General features: G+C 46.3%; 1 protein-coding gene across 2 annotated transcripts; it reads left to right on the top strand.

Moving 5' to 3' along the window:
• Nucleotides 1–332: 332 nt before the first annotated feature.
• CDK5RAP3 (CDK5 regulatory subunit associated protein 3) lies at nucleotides 333–23645 on the top strand. Of its 2 annotated transcripts, none has more exons than XM_030221353.1 (14): nucleotides 333–387; nucleotides 12992–13037; nucleotides 13168–13299; nucleotides 13733–13833; nucleotides 14723–14771; nucleotides 14869–15047; nucleotides 16041–16177; nucleotides 18045–18189; nucleotides 18458–18571; nucleotides 18769–18853; nucleotides 20383–20471; nucleotides 21927–22132; nucleotides 22794–22965; nucleotides 23123–23645. In XM_030221353.1, exons 1-14 carry the CDS (start codon nucleotides 382–384, stop codon nucleotides 23186–23188), a joined length of 1527 nt encoding a protein of 508 aa, XP_030077213.1. In that variant the 5' UTR covers nucleotides 333–381; the 3' UTR covers nucleotides 23189–23645. The 2 variants fall into 2 exon arrangements, with proteins under 2 accessions (XP_030077213.1, XP_030077212.1); XM_030221352.1 differs by lacking the exon at nucleotides 333–387 and adding an exon at nucleotides 1138–1380 and having other exon boundaries at nucleotides 23123–23643.
• The last annotated feature ends 707 nt before the right edge of the window (nucleotides 23646–24352 follow it).

Below are 24352 nucleotides of genomic sequence, written 5' to 3'. Positions count from 1 at the left end.
ATCCCGCCTAACAGAGAAAATGCAAAACCTAGGAGGTTTAATAAACTAATATTAACCTCGCAAGTTTGCCGTTTTCAATAATAACATCTGCGAAATGTTTGCGGCACTCAATATGGCGGCAAGCTCAGCCCATTGGGCCAGATAGGCTTAGGCTCATGACGTCTCCTGTCATAAAACTTCCTTGACACAACTCTGCCCGTCCGAATCTCGTTTGTATCTGATTTGTTGAAGGTTTTTCACTTCCTTATTGGTCCTTTGCTCCCTGTTCCTTGTATCGAATATACAATTTCATTGGTTGCTTAGGTGGCCGTGCTGTGCAGCGATTGGTTTCGTCGTTTGTCTTCGTACACTGGACGTGGCGGTCTGGCGGAGCAGTGAAGGATGCAGGTGAGACCCGGAAGCTGAGTGGGAATGTTGTGGGTTGAGGTGTCACATGTATGAATTTTTGTATGTGCAAAAAATATAAATCGTTGTACTTGAACAGAACTCACTCACATGTCAGCTCCCGAAAGTAAGTCAGCCCAGTATATGGGGATTGGCTAACAGTAGTGTTTTTTTTAGTTACACATATGTTTCTGTACTTCTCACGCATTTATGTGATAATCATATGCAAAGCATACATGCATTCATGCAAATGCACTTAAATAGAAAAAGTAGCTAGAGTCAAAAGCAAAAGATATTGATTGGTGAAGAATAAGTGGAAAGATATATTAAAAATTAAGGACAGCACAGAGTTGCCAAGTTGCACAGTTCCGGGATTTTTTTTTTTTTTTTTTTTTTAATTGGATGTGCTGGAGCCGGCTCAGGAGGGCAGGTTGTAATTGTAAAGTTTTCTGCAAATTTGCGAGCTGGACAGTTGGTGCGCCCTCCAGCGCTAAGCTAGCGCGGCAAGAAAAGGAGAAACGGCTCACCTCACTTCCTCCTTCTGAGCCGGCTTACCCAATGAGTACCAGAAGAAGCTGAAACGCCTCCTGTCTCCCTACCTTCCATCTTTGCCCTTCCCCCTCCATTGGTGCTAGAGGGTCGGGGGGGGGGGGGGTGGAACTTTGTGCTCTTTTTCCCGCCCCAGGGACAATTCTGACCAATCAGCCCTAAAAGGGGTAGAGCCCAGAAGAAAAGACTGTCTCAGTGACAGTCGTCAGACGTCAGTGTGTGAAAAGTTCCTCCGCTTCCTGTTTGTGATGTCATCAGCTTGTATCAAGCATGAGACTTTTCCTCTTTCTTCCTTTAAATTGTAGATTTTAAAAAAAAACAACAAACTTCCAGCTTCAAACCTTACCTTCTACTCTTTTCCCTGTATTGCAAGAGCCCCAAATTCATTTTTAATTCTGCAAAATTACAAAAGCAGAAAGGAAAATGTCTGCGGGAGCTTCTGCCCAGGTAAGAGAGATTGTCCCGAAAGGCGCTTTGGGACCCTCGCCAGGGGAAGAAGGGAGATCAGAGGTGTCGCGAAGGCTGTTTGTGTAACTAGTTACTTACAATATTCCTGCTCTGAGACTGTGAATTATATACTCCCAGAAAACTCTTCCCCCTACCACACTGAGCCCCAACACTGGGAAGTCTTCTGAAACACTGTATAACTCCACTTTGAGATTGTGTTATGTGTTTTCTGGGTGTATATAATCCACAAAGTCTCCTACTGACCTGATTAACCCCAGCAGTAGGAGGCCTCATGGATGTGATGTAGAAAAAGCTGAGCATGTTTCTGGTTTGTGTTTCAGATACAGGTGATATTTGAGCGGGGGTGGGGCTGGGCCCCCTTGCAATTTGGGATCGGCCCACTCCTGAACTCCATTTTACCTTTGTTGGTGGGAATACTGAGCCTCACCATCCAAATAAATGGACTGTTGTTTCCGACTCTGAGCAGCTCCCAGTATGCTGGTAAGAGCTGGAAACAAGCAGCGGGGGCGTTGACAGTCCCTACCAACAAAGATATACTTAGCATGCCGTCATGAGGCGGTGGGGAGTAGGTACGTGTTGTTGCGAGAGCCCATTGTTTGACATTTACCAGCACATATATCTAGTTCTGCGGGGATCCCGTGGGGATGGAAGCGGTTCCCGTGGGGACAGAAGCAGTTCCTGTGGGCTTCCCATGGAAGTGTATGCTGCACTTGCGCCAGCCTCTTACCTACCGAGTACCAAGTTCTTTGAGTGCTGTCTCCTCCTCCTTGCTTCAACAGCACAGATGTGGAAAGCCTCCATTAAGGAGGTGGTAGAGATACAAATGGTGATGAAATTCAAAAAGGCATGGGATAAACACAGAGGATCTCTATTTAGACAATGGAAGTTATAAAAAAACTAAATTTAAATGGCTGAATGTGTGTGGATGTGTCATGTGACACTTACATGGTGACTCTGGCTGTGATGAACTAGGGCCGATACCGGGAGACCTGTACGGTCTGTGTCTCATATATGGCAATCTGGTTTTGGATGGGCTGGAAAGGGTTTAGACAGCAACTTTAGTGGCTGTAGCATAAGGACAGTGCTGGACAGACTTTTACAGTCTGTGTCCCGCAAATGAGAAGATGAATAGGCTGGAGTGCGCTTTGAGGGCAACTCCAGCAGTTGGAACATAAGGATAGGGCCAGGCGGACTTCTATGGGCGGGGATGGGTAAGATTCCCCGTGGGGACAGGCGGGGATGGGTTAGATTCCCTACAGGGACGAATGGAGACCGGTTGGATTTCTGTCCCCGTGCAACTCTCTACTGGATACCCTCCCTTTCTCAGTTATAAAACTATGTCTGTACTTTCCCCAGCAGACAAATGTGTGCTGAACGAGTATGTGCACTTCTCCCATTAAACAATATGAATGTTTTTACACAGCGCGCATAGTTTTGCATGAACTGAGGCTGGGTCATGATTAGAATGCCAGTTTGTATATATGCATATATAAACACATTTGTACCCCGTGAAATCAGAATATTGCTACGTTAGTTTTCCAGTTTTCTGTGGGATACCAAACTATATCTTAAGGGGAAAATTAATTAATCTTTTAAGTGTCCTAAAATGGCAGCTCAAGTAATGTTTTTTTTTTTTGGAGCATAAGTGAACGCGACCAACCCATAAACAGCAATATATATATATATATATATATATATAGTATGCCGAGGTTCCAGTATTGGTGTCTGTCAGGGCCTGTGCTGTTTTGTCAGTAACTATGAGATGTGCTATGTGGGCTCCAGCACTAAAATTGGTAAGTGCTCACATAATTGCTGGTTGCTCCCCAACGTTGCCCATGAATGGCCCTACAGTTCTACGGTGGTCAGAGCTGATATGCAGCAGCCAAGACACTGAGCACGATTTAACTGGTTCAATTGCTTTGACTATCAGCCCCATTGTGTTTTACTGTGTTGTGAGTAGTCCTGAGCCTGTACAAATGGGTGGAAATAAAATATGTGTACATTTATATTCACTAGCTGATACCCAGTGAAACTCGCTAGAGAATGGTTCCCAACAACAGCCCCCCCAGACTGTCCTCATCACTGTGGCTGCATCTGTCCTCTGGGTCATGTGGACCCTATGGAGCCATCACAGGTGCTCGCTTTGTCCTCTGGTCTCTGTCACCTGCATCCACCATCATCTGTTAACCTTCTTGGCCACTGAACCTGTACCTTTTATTGCTGAGCCTCCTTCCAGCTCATGAGTTGCTCAGGCCACTGAGGCTCTCTCACACACGCACGTGGTCAGACAGATGTCAAGCCTTAAGCATAATATGATTGGATGAATTATATTTCATTAGAGTTTGTGAATATATTAAAATGATTTTGGGTGGACAGCAAAGGATGAGGGGGTATGATGCTTGTTTAACTTTTTGTATAACCTTTCTGTAACTCGCTTGGGGCATTGCAGATAAGCTTGTAATCAAATATATACTTATTAGACTTCATATGTCAGCCTTCTTGAGGATATAGCAGAGCAACTTACAAATTAAAATATTTAGGGTTCCTTTTACTAAGCTGCGGTAAGCACTAGTATGTGCGCAGCTTAAAAGAGCGTACTGGAGGAATCCAAGATGGCATCTAGATGTGCCTGCACTAGCTCCGTGGCTGGCAGTTGCACTGACCTTGTTTGGTGCTTTGCTCATTATTGCAATGGGCAAGAGGAGGGGGAAGGTGAGGGAGGTACCCTCAACCTCCGCTGCAATTTCCCTGATGAGGCAGATGACGCTGCATCAGTTTGGAATTGCTACAGGAGTACCGACGAGTCCTTCTCCTGCTGGTACTGCAGCGTTGGTGTTAGTAGTTTAGATGGGGCTGCTTAGTAAACCGGAGCATTTATCTTTATTGAATTTTTCAAAATTAACATATCACCATCCAAATGGGATATCCAGAAAATCCTTATAAAAATATAGATCACAATTACAATACAGAAATAAATCATTCCATCCGTTCACAATAAAATAAGAATCCAAAAAAGTTAGAAATTTAACATACTGTAGTAATAATATAGAAACAATGGGTTAGATACCATCCCAGTAAGACCCCCTCTCTCCAGCCTGCCCCTAGCAGCTCACGTATGGGTTGTATGACATTAACTTCTTCTTTAGCACATAAATTCTTTCAACTCTTTGGGATCAAAAAAACTGATACTGTTTACCCTCAAAAATAACAAAATATAAGCAAGGAAAGCCTTGCACCACATGTGTCTCTCTTGAAAGGGCCTTGTCAGCACTAGCGCATGGACAGCTGCTAATGCTGCTTCATAAACAGACCCCAAAGTTTAAAAAAAAAAAAAAGGCTTACTGCCGGATGTGCTGAGGCATCCCGCAGTAAGCTCTGAATGTGCGCATGCAAACCATGTGCTAAAAATATTTTCTAAGAGGGGGCATGTTGGGGCAGAAAGTGGGTGTTTGCACTAACCATTTAGTGTGTCTACATTGTCGCGCATTAACTGAATAGCACGGGATTAGCAAGTGAGCCCTTATTGCCTATAAAATAGGTGGCGGTAAGGGTTCACACGCTAATTTTGGATCATGACCGCATGCTAATGGCAACAATAGTGCATGACTCAGTTGATTATTACTGAATATTATTTTTCATTGGACCTTCAGAGGTAAACCCAGAATCCGTTGCAAATCACCATCACATTGTTTAGTGTGTGGTTGTAGGGTTCATAACCTTTCTTATCGTAGATCACTGTATATTGTAAAGAGTATGTAGGAAAGGCCCCAAAGGAACCCGGGGATAGGCCAGAATACCCCCGTTATAGGCAGGCATTCCCCAGGAAAAAACTAGAAATAAAGAACTACAACTCCCAGCATGCCCCAAGGGAGCCTGGGGATAAGAGAAACTATGTGCATTCCCAGGAGTCACCAGAGGAGGGCCGCAGGGGAAGGAATAAGGCTGATTCTCCAACCTGGTGGAAGAGGTGGTGGAACAGGTGGGTGGAGAAAGAAGAGCCACCAAAGAGCTTTAATGAAAGAAAGGGTGAGCAGCTGGGAGAAGGGCGAGGAGAATATGGATTGGGCTCCTGAGGAGAGAGAGGCAGAGAGTGAGCCTTGCCCTATGGAGTTGACTGAACCGGAGAACACCCTGGAAGAGCCGATGGACTTTTCAGCTCTGGCTCAGCGAAAGCCAAGGAAGTAGCGGGGCCAAGCCGGGTCATGCGGGAGGAGGTCAGGTAGGAGTATGACTGACCAAGAGGGTGGGACCCTAGGCTTTGAGCCCGCGCAAAGCCATTATACTGTGTTTTTGAAAGCCGAGCTTGACTGAGCTGTATTTTGAAAGCTTGGCTAGAACTGAACTGTGTTTTGAAAGCCTGGCTAAACTGAGCTGTATTTTGAAGCTTGGCTAAAATTGAACTGTGTTTTGAAAGCCTAGCTGGACTGAGCTGTATTTTGAAGCTTGGCTAAAAATTGAACTGTGTTTGGAAACCAGGGTGGAATTGAGCCCTGGGTTTGTTTTTCTTTTTACTGCTACTCTCCAGGGGACCGGGGGAGATCCTTATTTTTGTTTTTTGAGAAAAAGGGGAGCCATACAGGAGTGTGTTTTTTTTGTGTTGTTTGTTTTTTTTTTTTTTTTTTTTTGGAAGAACTGCAACCCCGGGAGAAAAGAGGATCCACTTTACAATTGGTGGCAGTGGTGGGATTCTTCGCGAACCTGTCGCTCGAGGAGGCCAAGACCAGCAGGACAGAAAAGCCCGACGGAGGGGCCAACGCTGAGAAAGGCGCAGACCCGTCTGGGGTTCCGGTAAGCGGGGCCTAGATTGGGGGAAATAAAAGGGATCCTAGAAAAAGGAGAAACATAAGTAGTGAAACCGCACTTGGAGGTGTCCTCTGTTTTTTTCCCCCACCAGGAGTCGCTGTTCCGGAGCAAGGTTGGACCCCAAGGAGATCTTCGCTTGGATGATGATGCAGTTCCAGAAACAGCAAGAACTGACGGGGAAGATGGTGGAAGACTCCTTGACGGCGGCACGAGAGCAGCAACAACCGGTGCTGAATATGCTCCAGGATTTTTTTCAGCGAGGGATCGAGGCTCCCAGGGGCGGTGGAGCCGGAGCAACTGGACAGGGGCCAGGAGGAAGCGGTGCGGTAGGACCTTTATCCCTGAACTCACTTACATGGGGGAAGTTGTCTGAGCAGGATAATGTAGATGATTTCCTGACCGCCTTCGAGCGGGTGGCAGTGGCCGCAGGGTGGCCACAAGAGCAGTGGGCCATGCGGTTAGTGCCTTCATTATCTGGGGAGGCTCTAGGAGCCTTTAGAGACTTGGCTCCTGGGGACGCTGCCAACTATGGGAGGTTGAGAGAGGCCATTAAAGACCGGTATGGACTGAGTACCCAGGCTTATAGGCGTAAGTTTCGGTCCACTAAATGGGAAAAGGGGGAAACCTCTAAAGCACTGGCCACTAGACTGATGGACTTGGTAAAAAAATGGTTGGAACCTGATCGCCACACCACGGGAGAGATTCTTCAAGAATTAGTAGTGGAGCAGTTCCTGCAGGGCCTTCCCAGGGAGATTAGGGCAGGATTGGTCCAAAGGGGCTGTAAGACGGTGGAGGCCGTGACAGCCGGGTTGGACTGTTATTTGGAAGCCCAACATTGGGGAGAACCCGACCTGGAGGGGGGTAAGCCCCGACCTGTGGGAGGCTGGGGTTCCAAAAGTTCCCTCTTTAAGACAGATCCCCAGGGGGGGAAACCCGATTACGGCAGGGGGGGTAAAAAGCCCGTAGTGCCCTCAGGCCCTGAAAGAAAGGCCCCCTCGTATGAAGGAAAAATCTGTTATAAGTGTGGGAAGACTGGGCACTTCCGGAGGGATTGCCCAGGTCGAGAGGGATGGACCTCGCAGGTTGCCCAAGGGTTTAGGCCTCGGTATACTGCTAAGGTGGAGGTTGAGGGTTTACCAATTGTAGCCATGTTAGACTCCGGGGCAGACCAGTCCATGATCTCCAGGAGGTTATGGGAACAAATAAGAAAGAGGAGGATAGGAGGTAAGGATACCTATGAGGGAGCAGTGGCTATTCAATGTATACATGGGGCCAGTACTCGTTATACCCTCCATAGGGTTCACGTGAAGGGGCCCACAGGGGAGATAGAGATAGCCGTGGCCGTTCTGCCCAGACTGCCACAGGAGATGATTTTGGGAAGGGACTGGCCCCCCTTTACCGAGTGTATTAGTGAAAAAAGAGTGTTGGTCACTACCCGCTCGCAGGCTCGGCGAGACCCTGAGGCTGAGGAAGAGGGAATAGGAGGTATTTTTCCTTTTCAAGGGGAGGTTTTAGGGGAGCCGGGAAAAGAGAGAAAGGGGAAAGCTTTGAAAAAAAAGGAGCAGAGGGGCAGACGGGAGGCCTTGGAGCAGGCAAGAAAAGAAAGTTATCTGCCAGTAGCCCCGAAAGAATTGAGGGAACAGTTTCCCCAGTTTCATAGGGAGCAGGCCACAGACCCTACTTTAGAATATGCCTGGGAAAGGGCACGCCAGGGGGAGGGCCGGGAGGCCCCTGGCTTCATGATAGAAGGGGACATTCTATATCGCAGGGTACCCAATTGGGAGAACTCGGAGGCTGGGAGACAGTTAGTGGTCCCCCAAGCTTTTCGTCCCCTAGTAGTAAGGCTTGCTCATGATCACCCTTTGGGGGGGCATAAGGGCTCCCAAGCTACCCTGACTCAGATATTGGGCCGGTTTTATTGGCCAGGAGTTTATGGGGAGGTGGAGAGGTATTGCAAGTCCTGTCCCAACTGTCAGAAGGTGGCAGACCGGCTACCGCCTAGGGCACCTTTAACACCCCTTCCTAGAGTGGAACAACCGGGGAGGAGAATCGCCATGGATATTATTGGCCCAGTAACAAAATCTCAGAGAGGCTTCCTCTACGTTTTAGTGGTTATGGATATGGCCACTAGGTACCCCTGGGCCATTCCTTTGAGAAGCATATCAGCGAAGGTCATTGCCAGGGAACTGATAAAAATCTTCTGTGAGGTGGGATTCCCCCAAGAAGTTTTGACTGACAGGGGGTCCAACTTTATGTCAAGTACCTTAAGGCAAGTGTGGGAGGCTTTTGGGATACAACATATCCGTACAGCGGCCTACCATCCTCAAACTAATGGGATGGTGGAACGTTTTAAAAGAACTTTAAAAGGTATGTTAAAAAAAGCGTTAGGCGAGGATAGGACGGGTTGGGACCAACTGTTACCCTTCGTGCTATATGCCTACAGGGAGAAGGTGCAGGACTCATTAGGAGTTGCGCCTTATGAATTGATATTTGGACGGAGGCCCAGGGGAATTTTAGATATTTTACAGGAACACTGGGTACCCCCGGACACCTCCGATCAGTCAGTGGTCGAATACCTACAGGATCTGAGGACCAGATTAGATAAGTTACAGGAATATTCCCAGGATAGGCTGGAACAGAGCCAAAATCGTCAAAAGGAATATTATGATAAGGGTACTTGTGAGAGGGAGTTTGTAATAGGAGATAGGGTCCTTATCCTAATCTCAGAGGATCCTCATAAGTTTGCCTCTAGGTGGAAGGGTCCCTGGGTGGTGAGGAGGAGACTTGGGCCTCTTACATATGAGGTGGCGAACGAAAAGGGGCGGCTCCAAACTTTCCATGTTAACCTGATGAAACCCTGGGTAGCAAGGGTAGGCTTTCAGACCCGAGGGGAGGAAAAGGAGGGAGAGGAGTTGGGACCGCAAATAAGAGATATTTTTAAGCCCGGTGAACCAGGGGTTAATCCCCGGTTGACACAAGTACAAAAGAAAGAAATGGGAAGGCTCTTGAAAGGGTTTGCTGATGTGTTGACGGCCTGCCCTGGAAATACTCACCTAGTGGAGCATGACATCATAACGGAAAGGGGGAAAGTAGTTCGGCAAAAGCCATATAGGCTGTCCCCCATGAAAAGGAGGGAGGTGATAAAACAGGTCCAGGAAATGTTAGACTTCGGGGTGATCGAAGAGTCAAATAGCCCCTGGTCAAGCCCAGTTTGTTAGTACCAAAACCCGAAGGGGAGTGGAGATTCTGCATAGATTTCCGCCAGCTTAATAATATCTCTCAAGCAGATGCATATCCTATGCCCTATATTGAGGAGCTGGTGGACAGGCTAGGATCTGCACAATATCTCACCACCCTGGACTTGACAAAAGGGTACTGGCAGATTCCCCTTACGTCTGGGGCACAAGCTAAGACCGCCTTTAGTACGCCCATAGGCCTGTACCAGTTCAAAAGATTGCCCTTTGGCCTTAATTCAGCTGCTGCAAGTTGCCAGAGGTTGCTGGACAGGGTTCTCCGACCACATCAGGCATATGCCGCCGCATATATGGATGATGTGGTAATACATAGTGGAGACTGGAACACCCATTTAAACCAGGTAGAGGCAGTGCTGCAGGCTTTTAGGGAGGCAGGTCTCACCCTGAACCCAAAAAAATGTTATTTTGCGCAGTACAGGGTGAAGTATTTAGGGTATAATGTGGGAAGGGGAGAGGTCCGGCCCTTATTGAATAAGGTTAAAAGCATCCAAGAGTTTCCCAGGCCAAACACCAAGAAACAATTGCGTAGGTTCCTGGGGATGGTAGGGTATTACCGCAGGTTCATCCCTCATTTTTCCGCAATGGCCACTCCCTTAACTGACATGCTGAGAGGGAAGAATCCGGACCACTTGAGGTGGGGAGGGGAGGAGTTGAGGGCATTTGAACAGATGCAGAGGGCCCTGTGCCAGGAACCTGTGCTGAAGGCGGTTGATTTTGAAAAACCCTTTGTCCTTCAAACAGATGCTTCAGGGAGGGGTTAGGTGCAGTGCTGTCCCAAGAGCATGAAGGGGAGGAACACCCGGTGCTTTATTTAAGCCGGAAGCTCCTGCCTCATGAGGAACATTACTCCACCATAGAAAAGGAGTGTTTAGCCATACGAGGGGCAGTGCAGGAGTGTAGTGTCTATTTGGAAGGGAGAAAATTTAAGTTGGTAACGGACCATGCTCCCCTGAAATGGTTGAATGTGATGAAGAATAATAATGGGAGACTAATGCGATGGTACTTAGCATTGCAGCCTTTCCTATATTCGGTGGAGCATCGTCCCGGGCGATGTTTAGGAAATGTTGATGCCCTGTCTCGGGTGGAGGAGGAGGAGGAAAAAGAATGCGGGGGTGGAAATTTAAGGGGGGGGTATGTAAAGAGTATGTAGGAAAGGCCCCAAAGGAACCCGGGGATAGGCCAGAATACCCCCGTTATAGGCAGGCATTCCCCAGGAAAAAACTAGAAATAAAGAACTACAACTCCCAGCATGCCCCAAGGGAGCCTGGGGATAAGAGAAACTATGTGCATTCCCAGGAGTCACCAGAGGAGGGCCGCAGGGGAAGGAATAAGGCTGATTCTCCAACCTGGTGGAAGAGGTGGTGGAACAGGTGGGTGGAGAAAGAAGAGCCACCAAAGAGCTTTAATGAAAGAGAGGGTGAGCAGCTGGGAGAAGGGCGGGGCGAGGAGAATATGGATTGGGCTCCTGAGGAGAGAGAGGCAGAGAGTGAGCCTTGCCCTATGGAGTTGACTGAACCGGAGAACACCCTGGAAGAGCCGATGGACTTTTCAGCTCTGGCTCAGCGAAAGCCAAGGAAGTAGCGGGGCCAAGCCGGGTCATGCGGGAGGAGGTCAGGTAGGAGTATGACTGACCAAGAGGGTGGGACCCTAGGCTTTGAGCCCGCGCAAAGCCATTATACTGTGTTTTTGAAAGCCGAGCTTGACTGAGCTGTATTTTGAAAGCTTGGCTAGAACTGAACTGTGTTTTGAAAGCCTGGCTAAACTGAGCTGTATTTTGAAGCTTGGCTAAAATTGAACTGTGTTTTGAAAGCCTGGCTAAACTGAGCTGTATTTTGAAGCTTGGCTAAAATTGAACTGTGTTTTGAAAGCCTAGCTGGACTGAGCTGTATTTTGAAGCTTGGCTAAAAATTGAACTGTGTTTGGAAACCAGGGTGGAATTGAGCCCTGGGTTTGTTTTTCTTTTTACTGCTACTCTCCAGGGGACCGGGGGAGATCCTTATTTTTGTTTTTTGAGAAAAAGGGGAGCCATACAGGAGTGTGTTTTTTTTTGTGTTGTTTGGTTTTTTTTTTTTTGGAAGAACTGCAACCCCGGGAGAAAAGAGGATCCACTTTACAATATGTATGTATATATACATATATAATTTTTTTTTTTTTGCATGGCCATAGTGCATGGCCATTAATTCGGAAACTGAAAATTGACCATTTTCCAGCAGTAATAAAAATGGTCTTAGTGTGTAGGAAAGACCTGCATAAGGGTGCACTAAGACCACTTTTTACCACAACTTTGTAAAAGGGCCCCTTAAACATAAAAGAATACCATTTTAATTAACAAAAACAAAATGTGAAACGGAGGCAGGTTATAGAAGTTGTTGGTCTGCTTCATACTTTATTCATGACTTTACTCATCAGTGTAAGCCTTTTGGGGGGGGTGGGGGGGGAAGGTTTTCAAAATATCTCTAAATTTGGAAAATGATGGCTCAATGCACAGTTCCAGAGGCAAACAGTTCCAAAGTAGAGGGGCAACACAAAAAAAATGCACTTTGAAGAGCAAGTCTAAATGCACCATGCGAACGGGTGGAATATGCCAATGACAATCCTATAAAGAGCAAAGTGTCCTTTGTGGAGTATGCAGTGATATTGCAGAAGTTAAATATGACAAGATACCTGTATAGAGTACTCGATGAGTTGTTGTATTTTGTATTGAATCTGCATTGCTTTTTTTTTAAAGGGGTGTAACGTGATCTCATTTTTATTTTGCGTGACAAAAATCTCTTACTGCTGTGTACTGTACAATTTGCAAATGTTTAATGGGATAAAGCGGTAATCCTGCATAAATAACATTACAGTAATCTAGGTGTGAAGCGATCAGTGCATAAAGCAGATTTATGTGAGGGCTCATCTAAATAACTTCGTACACATCGAAATTGTCTAAGTGCCCAAAAGTATTTCTTTACTAAAACTGTGATGTGATCTGGCATTTAGAAGACAGATGTGGATTGATTATTATTCCTAAATACTTGAATTCACTATAGGACTTATATACACTAGGGCCTGAACAGTTCCTTTTTTTTTTTTTTTTTGCACCTAATGTTAACAGTGAAGTCTCTTTCTTGCCTTTGAATATTTGTGGTGTCTAGGATGTATATAGAACACATATATAAAAGTCCATAAACGTTATTAAGGTAGACCTGGGAAATCCGTGAAGGAGGGGAGCATGGAATCGTGCTACATTTTGGGATTCTGCCAGGTACTTGTGACTATTAGAACAGGAATCTGGGCTCGATGGACCTTTGGTCTGACCCAGTGTGGTATTTCTTATATACAATTTCTACATGGATATATACCATAAGCAGGCACCTCCTGTTTCTCTGAGGTATTATGTATTATAGCTATGGTGACTGTATGCACTGAGAAGGATTTATGTATTTATAATGTATGCATAATTTGAGGCCTAGTAGCCTTCCTTCTTCCCTTTCACCCAGTTATTTTATTTCTGCTTGTATTGATTTCTAACATAATTTATTTTCCAACAGGAGCATCAGAATTTACCAATTGATATTCAGACCAGCAAACTGCTCGGTAACTATATCTTAAGCTAGCTGATACGGAGAAGCGTCTTCCTTTTTGTTAAGTTTTACCTGCTAGGTTGGGAGAGTGTCTGTTTGGCAGCAACTGCCCCTAACACTCTATGCATTTCTTTCTTATACAGATTGGCTGGTGGACCGAAGGCATTGTAACCTGAAATGGCAGAACCTAGTTCTGCAGATTCGAGAGAAGATCAACGTGGCCCTGCAGGATATGCCAGAGAATGAGGAGATCAGAGAGCTACTCTTGGGGTCCTGTGAGTGTGGTCTTCCACAGTCCTCTGATTTTAGCAAGTAAAGGGGTGGCAGAGGAAGCTGGACCTGTTCCAGTGGGATAAGTCTCTTTGACAGATAGCAGAGCTGTCATTGTGTGTCATGGTGGTCAATCCCTGGCAGTGAGTACTCAGTGTCATTGGGTGAACCCATAGTACTGGAAGAACTGAATGTTCTGGAATTGATCTCAGACTGTGCTGGATATTGAGTGTGTTGTGGGGTCAGTCTGTCACTTGGTGTCAGGGGGTTGGTCTCAGATTTATTTCTGGTTATGGAGTATCATGGGTCAATCCCTTGTACTGAGTATGTCATGGGATCAGTTCTGGCGCTGTGCTGATAGTGAATGTCCTGAGGTTGGTCTCAGACTCTAAGCTGGATATTGAGGATTATATCTGGGATTTCTATTTTTATTTTCAGACCTTCACTATTTTCATTGTTTGAGAATTGTTCAAATCCTTAAAGGGACAGAGGCATCTACAAAGAATATTTTTGGTCGTTATTCTTCGCAGCGTATGAAGGTGAGTAAGATATCTACATGTGGTGCAAGTCCTGCGGGGTATACCTGAAGCTTTCAGAATGACGTATATGCTTCAGTTGTACCTGAAGTTCTGGGTGTGATGTCCCTCCCCCTCCTGCTCCAAGAAGTGTATCTGAAGATCTTGTAAAGTTGTCCACTCTCCCCTCCTGTGATGTACCTGGAGCTGTTGGTATAATGCGTGTACCCTGGGGTGTACCTTAAGCTCTCAGTGTAGTGCATCTTTTCTTGGGTGTACCTGAAAGTCTCGGTGTGGGTTGTCTCCCTCATGAGGTACCTACATTTTTTAATGTGCTGCAAAGCCCCTGGGGTGTAGCTGAAGGTTTCAGTGTATGCATGTACCCTGGAGTGTACTTTAGCTCTCAGTGTGGTGCCAGCCCCTGGAGCTTTAGGTATAGTACATGTCCCTTGGGGTGTAACTAAAGCTCTCAGTGTAGAGTATTTACCCAGAGTGGAACTCAGTGTGGTGCATATCCCAAAGGGTGTACTGAAGTGGTCATTGTGGAGTGTGTTCCTTGAGATGTACCTGAAGCTCAGGACACACCTAGCCAGTCAGATTTTCAGGATACCTACAATAAATAAGCATGAGATAGATTTGCCTTTAACTAAGTAGTGCATGCAGATTTATCTAATGTGTTTTCATTATGGATATCTTGAAAACTTGACTGGCTGGGCTTATCCAAAAGACTGAGTTGAGAACCCTTGGTGTAGTGTGTGCCACAAGATATATGTCCCCCAGGTGGTATTTGAAGCTCTCAGTGGTGGGGCGTGTTCAGTGTGGTACATGCTGTCTTCGCTGTGTGACTCTCTGTTCTCCATTTCTTTTGCTGTACCGTGACTACTCTCACCCTGCTCCTGTTCTGCCTTCCTAGGACTGGCAAGAGATTGTGTCCTTGTATATGAGAGAGAACACATACCTGGGTATGTAACTTACCCTATTATTGCTGGCTATAGAGAAGGTTGTGGGAGCAGACCTGAACTCCTTTTTTTTTTTTTTTTTCTTTGTTCCCTGCCCTAGCTGAGGCCTCCAGTCTCTTTGTGCGCAGTGTAACTTATGAGATCCCATCTCTGAAGAAACAGATTGCGAAGTGCCAGCAACTGCAGCAGGACCTCAGCCGTAAGGAGGAGGAGATTCAGCTGGGCGCTGCAGAGATGAAAGAGCGTTACTACACATCCTGCAAGCAGTATGGTATCACGGTGAGAAGAGGGGGTGTTGTCCCCTTATCTTTACTGGAAGTATGGTATCAGGGCATGGGAACAGTCACTGCCTCAAGCAGTGAAATCTTATCTTCATGAGATCAAAACAGGGCTTCTAAACTGGCTGAGGACATGGGCTCCTGGGATGGGTCTAAGTGGCTGCACATACCTAACATATAACATAGAGGCTGACTGAGTTTCAGTTTTGACACTGAAACCGACCCAAAGTCCAGGTATGGGTTTCAGACAAAAATACTCATGTATTTTTGACAGAACTGAACCCATAGCCCCGTTTCCCATCACCACCACTTCAAGCCTGTCTCCTCTTCCCCCCTCCCAGGCCACCCACCAGCTCTGCCTTTCCCAGGCCTACCGTGTTAAAGCCCTGGTGGACTAGTGGCCTCTTCGTAACAGGAGCATCCCGAGTTGCTCCTGCCCCTGCTGGCTGAATTGTAAAAATGGCGGCCATAGCTTCCTGTGGCAGCCTTGTGGCTGCCATTTTATGATTGAAACCAGCATGAACAGGAGCAATCCCCAGTTGTTCCTGTTTGTGCCATATCCAGTGCTTCTGTTCCGAACAGGCCACTAGACCAGTGATTCCCAAGTTGGTCCTGGAGTACTCCCTTGCCAGTCAGGTTTTCAGGATATCCACAATGAATATGCATGAGCTTGATTGATTTGCATATACTGCCTTCATTGTATGCAAATCTTTCATGCATATTCATTATGGATATCCTGAAAACCTGACTGGCAAGGAGGTACTGCAGGACTGGCTTGGGAAACACTGCACTGGACTTCCAAGGCTTTTAGAAGGTAGACATAGGGAGGAGGGAGGTGGAGCTGGTGAGCGGCCCGGGGTGAGGGCAGGCATGGGGGGTTGGGGGCACGATTCCGGTTACAGCTGAAACCAAGCTGCAAATTCGGTTTCGTACAGAAACAAAATCGCCGGTTTTAGTTGTCTCTATTTTAACATTGTGCTGTGCTTATATGCAGGGTGAGAATGTGCGTCGGGAGCTGCTGGCTCTGGTGAAAGAGCTGCCTTCTTTGCTAACTCATATTGGAGGTGGTGCTGGTGTCGTCGCCCCTGCAGTTCACTTGTATCAGGCCTGTGTGCAGTTTGTGTGTGAAAGGTGAGAGATGCACCCTGGGGGGAAGGGGGAGAAAACACCACACTGACAGCTTTAGATACATCCTGGGAAACACACAGCACACTAAAGTGCCAGGAACATGAACCATATCAAGGTCTTCAAAGATTCATGCTGACTGGTTTCCCTATGAGACATGTACAGTGGGGGAAATAAGTATTTGATCCCTTGCTGATTTTGTAAGTTTGCCCACTGACAAAGACATGAGCAGCCCATAATTGAAGGGTAGGTTATTGGTAACAGTGAGAGATAGCACATCACAAATTAAATCCGGAAAATCACATTGTGGAAAGTATATGAATTTATTTGCATTCTGCAGAGGGAAATAAGTATTTAATCCCTCTGGCAAACAAGACCTAATACTTGGTGGCAAAACCCTTGTTGGCAAGCACAGCGGTCAGACGTCTTCTGTAGTTGATGATGAGGTTTGCACACATGTCAGGAGGAATTTTGGTCCACTCCTCTTTGCAGATCATCTCTAAATCATTAAGAGTTCTGGGCTGTCGCTTGGCAACTCGCATCTTCAGTCCCTCCATAAGTTTTCAATGGGATTAAGGTCTGGTGACTGGCTAGGCCACTCCATGACCCTAATGTGCTTCTTCCTGAGCCACTCCTTTGTTGCCTTGGCTGTATGTTTTGGGTCATTGTCGTGCTGGAAGACCCAGCCACGACCCATTTTTAAGGCCCTGGCGGAGGGAAGGAGGTTGTCACTCAGAATTGTACGGTACATGGCCCCATCCATTCTCCCATTGATGCGGTGAAGTAGTCCTGTGCCCTTAGCAGAGAAACACCCCCAAAACATAACATTTCCACCTCCATGCTTGACAGTGGGGACGGTGTTCTTTGGGTCATAGGCAGCATTTCTCTTCCTCCAAACACGGCGAGTTGAGTTCATGCCAAAGAGCTCAATTTTTGTCTCATCTGACCACAGCACCTTCTCCCAATCACTCTCGGCATCATCCAGGTGTTCACTGGCAAACTTCAGACGGGCCGTCACATGTGCCTTCCGGAGCAGGGGGACGTTGCGGGCACTGCAGGATTGCAATCCGTTATGTCGTAATGTGTTACCAATGGTTTTCGTGGTGACAGTGGTCCCAGCTGCCTTGAGATCATTGACAAGTTCCCCCCTTGTAGTTGTAGGCTGATTTCTAACCTTCCTCATGATCAAGGATACCCCACGAGGTGAGATTTTGCGTGGAGCCCCAGATCTTTGTCGATTGACAGTCATTTTGTACTTCTTCCATTTTCTTACTATGGCACCAACAGTTGTCTCCTTCTCGCCCAGCGTCTTACTGATGGTTTTGTAGCCCATTCCAGCCTTGTGCAGGTGTATGATCTTGTCCCTGACATCCTTAGACAGCTCCTTGCTCTTGGCCATTTTGTAGAGGTTAGAGTCTGACTGATTCACTGAGTCTGTGGACAGGTATCTTTCATACAGGTGACCATTGCCGACAGCTGTCTGTCATGCAGGTAACGAGTTGATTTGGAGCATCTACCTGGTCTGTAGGGGCCAGATCTCTTACTAGTTGGTGGGGGATCAAATACTTATTTCCCTCTGCAGAATGCAAATAAATTCATATACTTTCCACAATGTGATTTTCCGGATTTAATTTGTGATGTGCTATCTCTCACTGTTACCAATAACCTACCCTTCAATTATGGGCTGCTCATGTCTTTGTCAGTGGGCAAACTTACAAAATCAGCAAGGGATCAAATACTTATTTCCCCCACTGTATGTCTTGCAGATTTGGATGAATATTTCTGGGTCTATCTGGATGTTTTGTGCACACGGTGCTCTTCTTATGGCAGTATGTTTGTTATGCCAACTTGTGAGCATGCCTCTTGTTTTCAGCCCCCCAGAACAGGTGGTTCCAATGCTGAGATACATCCAGGAACGTGGAAACTCTACAGTGTATGAGTGGAGAACAGGTATCAGACCTGATGTCATTCAGCGTCCCAGAGAGGAAGAAATGAAGGAACCTACAGAAGAGGATCAGGTATACCCCAACAGTGGAGGGCTCTGCTGTAGCAGGGTGGTGTGTAATGAGCTCATATCTGTCTGCCTTTCATCTCACTCCCATCGAGGTCACACCCTCTGACCTTCTCTCCTACCCTTCTTCTGCTCTTATCCTCCTTGTCACTCTCTATCTCCCTTTTCACCTGCTTCTGCCCTCCATATCAAACTGTCTGCCTACCTCACCCCCTCCTATCCTATGTCTCTCTTTCTTCATTTCCTGTTTTTCATTTTTCTCTCTCCTTGTGTAGATCGACTGGGGTGATTTTGGGGTGGAATCTTCTGCTGATTCCGAGTTGTGTGTTAGGCCTGGAGCTCAGTCTGATGAGATTAAATGGGATATCTCACTGGAACCTGACCGGACAGTAAGTCTTTCTCTGTGCTGATGTTAACATGAAATACAATCCTGTGCCTGATAACCTTGGTTTCTTCTGTTGGTTGAAGGAGTGAAGGAAGTGGAGGTTTTACTTCTCTTAATACCATAAGCAGAAGGCAGCAGGGTTACGTGAGCAAGGAGGGTCATAGAGTCCTTCTAAAGGATGTTATTTGGATCCCTTTGCAGGAAGCTGGTAGCGATGCTATAGACTGGGAAGGTGTGGAGGATGCTACCCCTGTGGAGATCATGCTGCTAGAAACTGGGACTGAAGGTAGAGAAATAATATTGACTCTTTAATCCCATGGGGGATGGAACCCCAGCACTAGGGCCAGAGCTACTGCATCTGAAACCCTGTGGGGGAGGGACAGAATTCATGTAAAACAGCTCTGTGCTTATCTGTGTTCCTATAGCTCTGAATGTCTGCACTGTCTATACAGTTGTGTTGCATATGCTCTGTGAATGTGTTTGTGCTCCCTCCACATCTTTGACCTGTGGATATCTACGTGTCTTGTGCAGCTCTTGTCCTGCAGTTTTGAATGCCTGCATGCTTTGAGGCTCTGAGCATCTGTCAACAAGCAGAATAGATGCAGCCACATAGTTTGTGATGTCATCAAGGCTGATCCAGGGTGGACCCTAGAAAGATTTTCTGGCCATGCACAGAGTTCCCATACTGGAACAATTCCCTGTGAACCACAGTCTATCTGGTCCATGCAGACTGGTCAGATGGTTTTCTACTCTTCTGTACAAGGGAAAATGTGTGTTGGGGAAGGATAACTAATAAACATAATAATCAAACGCAAATAATGCAGAAACATGGTTGACAATGAAGCATCAAGTAAGACCCTGAAACTCACTGACCCAGAGGGCTCCTTAGAGACATCTGTGGGTGCAGCAGGGAAAAGCACAAAAAGCTATAATTGCTTTGATCCAGTGGGTTTTATCAAAGCACCTGCAGGCACAGGCACCACTAAAAATAAGACTGCTGACCTCCATAGGTTCTGCGGTGGGGGTGGGGGCTCAATCAAACCAAACACTATGATTCAGAGAAGTAAAAAAAAAATAATAATAATAATCATAGTATGTTCACAGAAAGTGTGGGATTGCACCAGCCCCAACTCTGTTTCAAATCCATTTCTGTCACCCCCTGTGATGCTGATACTGATGCCAGGGCATATTACACTGATTGCTCTGTGACTTAGTGTGGCAGGTTCCCATAGCACACTGCAGCTCCTGTGCAGAGGCAGCAGTACCAGCTCCCTCCTGCCAGAGATGCAGCTGACCTGAAAAGGACCTTTAAAACCAACTATTTTAAAGGAGATACATGCAAGGTTCAAACATGACTCAAAACTGTACCAAACAGGTAATAATTTACACTTAAAAAGGAGTCATGAGGGCACATCCTCACAGGTCCCAGATATTCCTCCTCATAAGAGACCATGGTTCCTCCATTTCTCCCATCTCTCAGATAAAGGAGTTACCTTTCCGTTGAACACCCACCATGAGGTGCAGAGCTGCCACACAGTGCCTACCCTCCATCCTGTGGAGTGTGCATGTGACATCAAGAGTCAGCAGCCCCACCTCCACAAAAAAAAAATGAATAATCTGAATCGTCCTTGGGTCAGCACAGCTTGTCCAGAGCTTGAAAAACTCAGACCTCCCTGGACCTTCCTCCAGACCTGCACAGTTTATTTTATTTATTTACAAGATTTATAAACCTGCCTTCCTGATTCCAAAGAATCACCCAAAACTGTACAATAACGAGAATTACAGTCTGTTGTTTTCTTCTTGTTCATGATTCAGTTCCAGACGGTGTTGCTTGTGGAAAAGATGCTTTGACACTTCTTGAGAATCCAGAAACCCGAAACCAGTTTATTGATGAACTTCTGGAGGTGTGTGGAGGTCAATGTAAAGGTCTAGGGGTGTCTCTGAGATTGTAAGGGCACAGTATGAAGCTTTGGGGTGTGCTTCTGGGATGATAAGGGGCAGGAGAGTTGAGATGCTCCTGCTTTTGAGATTATACAGAGCGGTGATTATTGTGCTTCTGGGATTATGGGAGACTGCATGAGAGTCTAACAACTTATAGCAGCAGCTTCAGAGAGCATTTTCCATCTCACAGATAGGCTGCAGAGAATACCTTCTCCTGCTTCCACCCACCCTACCCCTCTACCCACCCACCCCTAGAGTGACATGTCTTATATAACCTCCCTATCAACCCACTCATTACTTTACCTCACCCATTTCTATTCTTCTATCACCTTCTCCCACTACTCCAACCAGAGTTACACCTAATCACACTGACCACCCTTCAACATCTTCTGTCCTTCTGTGACTGTTCTCTTGTGCTTGACTGCTTAAATATTTTAAATTTAAATGCTTTACTTTTTGTCTATTAGATTGTAAGCTCTTTGAGCAGGGACTGTCTTTCTTCTGTGTTTGTACAGCGCTGCGTACACTTTGTAGCGCTCTAGAAATGTTAAATAGTAGTAGTAGTAGTAGTTTGGGATATTCCTGGGATGGTAGGGATAAGAATAATGGTTTGCGGTGCTTTTGGTTTTATGCATGGCAGTGATGGGGTACTTCTGGAATTATAGAGGGGAGTAGAGTTTTGAGGGACTCCTGGGATTATAGGGGGCAATGGTAGAAGTGCTTCTTGGATTATGGATGGAAAGTGAAATGTAATTGTGGGAAATTACGAGGAATGGGGGTCTTGGGATTGTAAGGGGGCCAGTATGAGAGTTTGGTTTGCTTCTGAAACATTGGGGCAGTGTTGAGGTTTGTTAGTGTTCCTGTCACTGTAGGGGAGGGGGACTTTATGAGGTCATTGGGTGCTTCTGGAATTTGTTGGGGGCCAGTATAAGAGTATGGGGTGGGTCTGGGAGTGTAGGAGCACACTTTTGGAATTGTTGTGGAGGGATACTATGAAGGTTTGGGGGTGCTTCGTGAATTGTGGGGGCATTATAAGGATTTAGAGTGTGCCTGGGATTGTGGGGAGCAATACGAGGGTTTGGGGTGGCCATGGAATTTGGGGGGGGGGTAGGCTGTATGAGGGTGTGCCTGGGATTAGAGGGAGGTTTTCCAGAGGAACTGTCTCAAAATAGGTTCTTTGTGAAACCATAACAGGAATGAACTTGCTCAGTCACTCACTCCTAAACCAGGGTATGTTGGATCTGATTTAATTCTCTCAGATTTACTGCTAGTGCTCTTCTTAATACTTGCAATGTCCTTCTGGAGTTTCAGAGAGTGCAATGTATATGCAGGTGCACTTGGTGCTGTTGGAACTATGTGGGGCAGTGTGATGGTTCAGAAAGTCTCTGTTTTATTAACACGCCCCTCTCTTGTCACAGTTGGAACTCTTCCTATCTCAGAGGGTTGTGGAGATGAGCGAGGAAGCAGACATTGTGTCTGTCAGCCAGTTCCAGCTGGCCCCGCCTATCCTGCAGGGTCAAACCAAGGAAAAGATTGTTGCTATGGCAGCAGCCGTGCAGGATCTGATTGGTCAGCTGACCTGCATGCGGATGCAACATCTCTTTATGATTCTTGCATCCCCAAGGTCTGTGTCTTTTCTAAATTAATTTAGCATTTTGAATTTTATACCACATCCTTTCTTTGGTTCAGATTTTTGCCCATAAAGATCTGGTAGTGACTTGCATGGAAAACACCATGATGCCTCCAGTCCCCTCATTTGTACTGTCCCTCTGCCCTGACACCTGACCCTTATCTTCCTATGAAACCTGGTGCCTCCCTATACTGTTAGGGGTTCTGAGTGCATATCCTTCTCTCTGCCACTGTTAAAGTGTGTTGCGTGCATGTCTCCTGCTGGAGGGGAGCTGGCTATATGTCATTCTCTGCCCCCCTTCCTTCCCCCTTGGAGGAGTGTACTAACTTCATGTCCATCTTTTTCTTCCACTGGAGAGGTACTGACTTCATCACCTTTTCTCTCTCCCTGCTGAAGACATGCTGACTGCATGTACCTTTCTCCTCTCCTCCCACCCCATGGCTGGAGGGGTGCTAATCACATGGTTCTCTCTCGTTCCCCCTTGGATGCTGAACACGTCCCTCTGTCCCGTCCCCCCTCCCCACTAAAGAGTGGCTGACTGCATTTCCTTCTAATTCCCTCCCCTCCACTAAAGTGGGGGCTGATTGTCTGTTCCTCTGTTTTCCCTCCCCCACTGGAAGGGTGCTGACTGCCTGTCCCCCTCTCCTGTTTACAGATATGTAGATCGTGTGACTGAGCTGCTTCACCAGAAGCTGAAACAATCTGAGTTGATGGGGCTGAAAAAGGAGCTAATGGCACAAAGAAGAGAAGCTGCTCTGGAGGAGCAGAGGGCCCTGGAGCCCAGACTCGATCTGATAGTGCAGCAGACCAAGGAACTTCAGAAACTGGTGAGATGGCAGCTGTGATGCCTGCAGCTTCCTGTGCACTGAACACACTGCATGTCTCAGGGCTCCTGATTTATATGCCTCATCCAAAAGCCTCCTCCCCTCCTTTCCCACTGCTTCTCCTTTCTTCTCCTCATGGACTCTCTGCTGTTGTTTTCAGATTGAAGAGGATCTCTCTAAGAAGTATAACAACCGTCCTGTAAATCTGCTGGCTGCCAGCCTCTGATGCCGTCAGCCCTTCCTCTACTGCCTCCTGCACCATTGCTACTGCAGGAATAAACAGGCAGGGAATGGAGTATTTCAGAATAAGGAAAGAAGATTTCAGGAGCTGGGTGGGAGACAGTGTTTTATCTGTAACATGTGGAAACTGAGTAAAAGAATGAGGGACTAGATGGGGATACTCTATTAAAAAAACAGTTCTATGAAATAGCAGGTCACTTTATTTATTAAAATGATTACATATTATTACATAAAGCACTGTCTCCAGTTAATACTGCACACAGATTTATTGAACAGAACTTGCTGTGTCACTCTTTCCCCATTTTTGTCACTGGGATATTATCTTGCCTCTCTTCCCTCCTATTATCCTATTTCTCTGTTCCACTGCATGTCTCACTATGTACCTTTGCCACCTTTTTTCCCTCTGTCCTATATTCTCCACAAGTTTTAATATTTTTTGTTTTATGCACTAATTGTAACTGCCTTGATATGGTTATGCAGCGGTTATTTCACTTTCCATTAAGCTAAAATAACTCTCCTGAGTATGCCCCTTCTCTCTCGATGGGGCATTCTCCTGTCTTTTTCTCCCTCACAGTAACACATGGTCCGTTCAACCTGCCCAGCGGTGATTTGTCCACTTTGGGTAGATGTACATACAGATTTCCATATGGAACCCAAATTCTAGACCCTACCCCTTCCCTGTGTCTCACCTAACCTAATAAAACAGTACTGTTGATTTTTAGGGTTGTAACTGCTGCTCTGTGCAGAGTACCACTGATGCTTTCTCCTAAAGCCACTGGCTCTAGGTTTGCAACTGCTGCCCAATGCACGTTACCCCCATTCTCTTGCCACCGTGAGTCATTGGGGTATTATATTTTTCTCTTTTTTTTTTCTCTCACCTTTATTCTTGCTAGTGACACAGAGGCCAATGAAGTAACCTGGAAAGAAAACAGTTTTGCACCTGATGCTGTAACCAAATTATATGGAAATCATTTGCATGCAAAAAATGTGCACAACCACACGAGAGCATGCTGATCGCCATAGAAACGTGTGCATATGGGAGGGTGCTACCAGCAGAATTACGCACAAGAAAATAGTAGCGGACATAGACATGTGTGCGTATGTCTTATAGTGTACGGTATCATTTAAATGTATGCAGCCCAGCACTTTA

The sequence above is a fragment of the Microcaecilia unicolor genome, chromosome 12 (genome assembly GCF_901765095.1).
Source record: "Microcaecilia unicolor chromosome 12, aMicUni1.1, whole genome shotgun sequence".
In the NCBI taxonomy this organism is placed as follows: domain Eukaryota; kingdom Metazoa; phylum Chordata; class Amphibia; order Gymnophiona; family Siphonopidae; genus Microcaecilia; species Microcaecilia unicolor.
The sequence above is the reverse complement of the archived record's forward strand: the minus strand, read 5'-3'. Positions and strand labels throughout refer to the sequence as shown.

What these genes read in the sequence shown, in the direction of transcription:
- CDK5RAP3 (XM_030221352.1), top strand. Translation starts at nt 1,357, where the DNA reads ATGTCTGCGGGAGCTTCTGCCCAG. An exon ending in CACTGGAACCTGACCGGACA is followed by an intron (nt 18,572 to 18,768) that starts GTAAGTCTTTCT and finishes ATCCCTTTGCAG; the next exon opens with GAAGCTGGTAGCGATGCTAT. An exon ending in ATGATTCTTGCATCCCCAAG is followed by an intron (nt 22,133 to 22,793) that starts GTCTGTGTCTTT and finishes TCCTGTTTACAG; the next exon opens with ATATGTAGATCGTGTGACTG.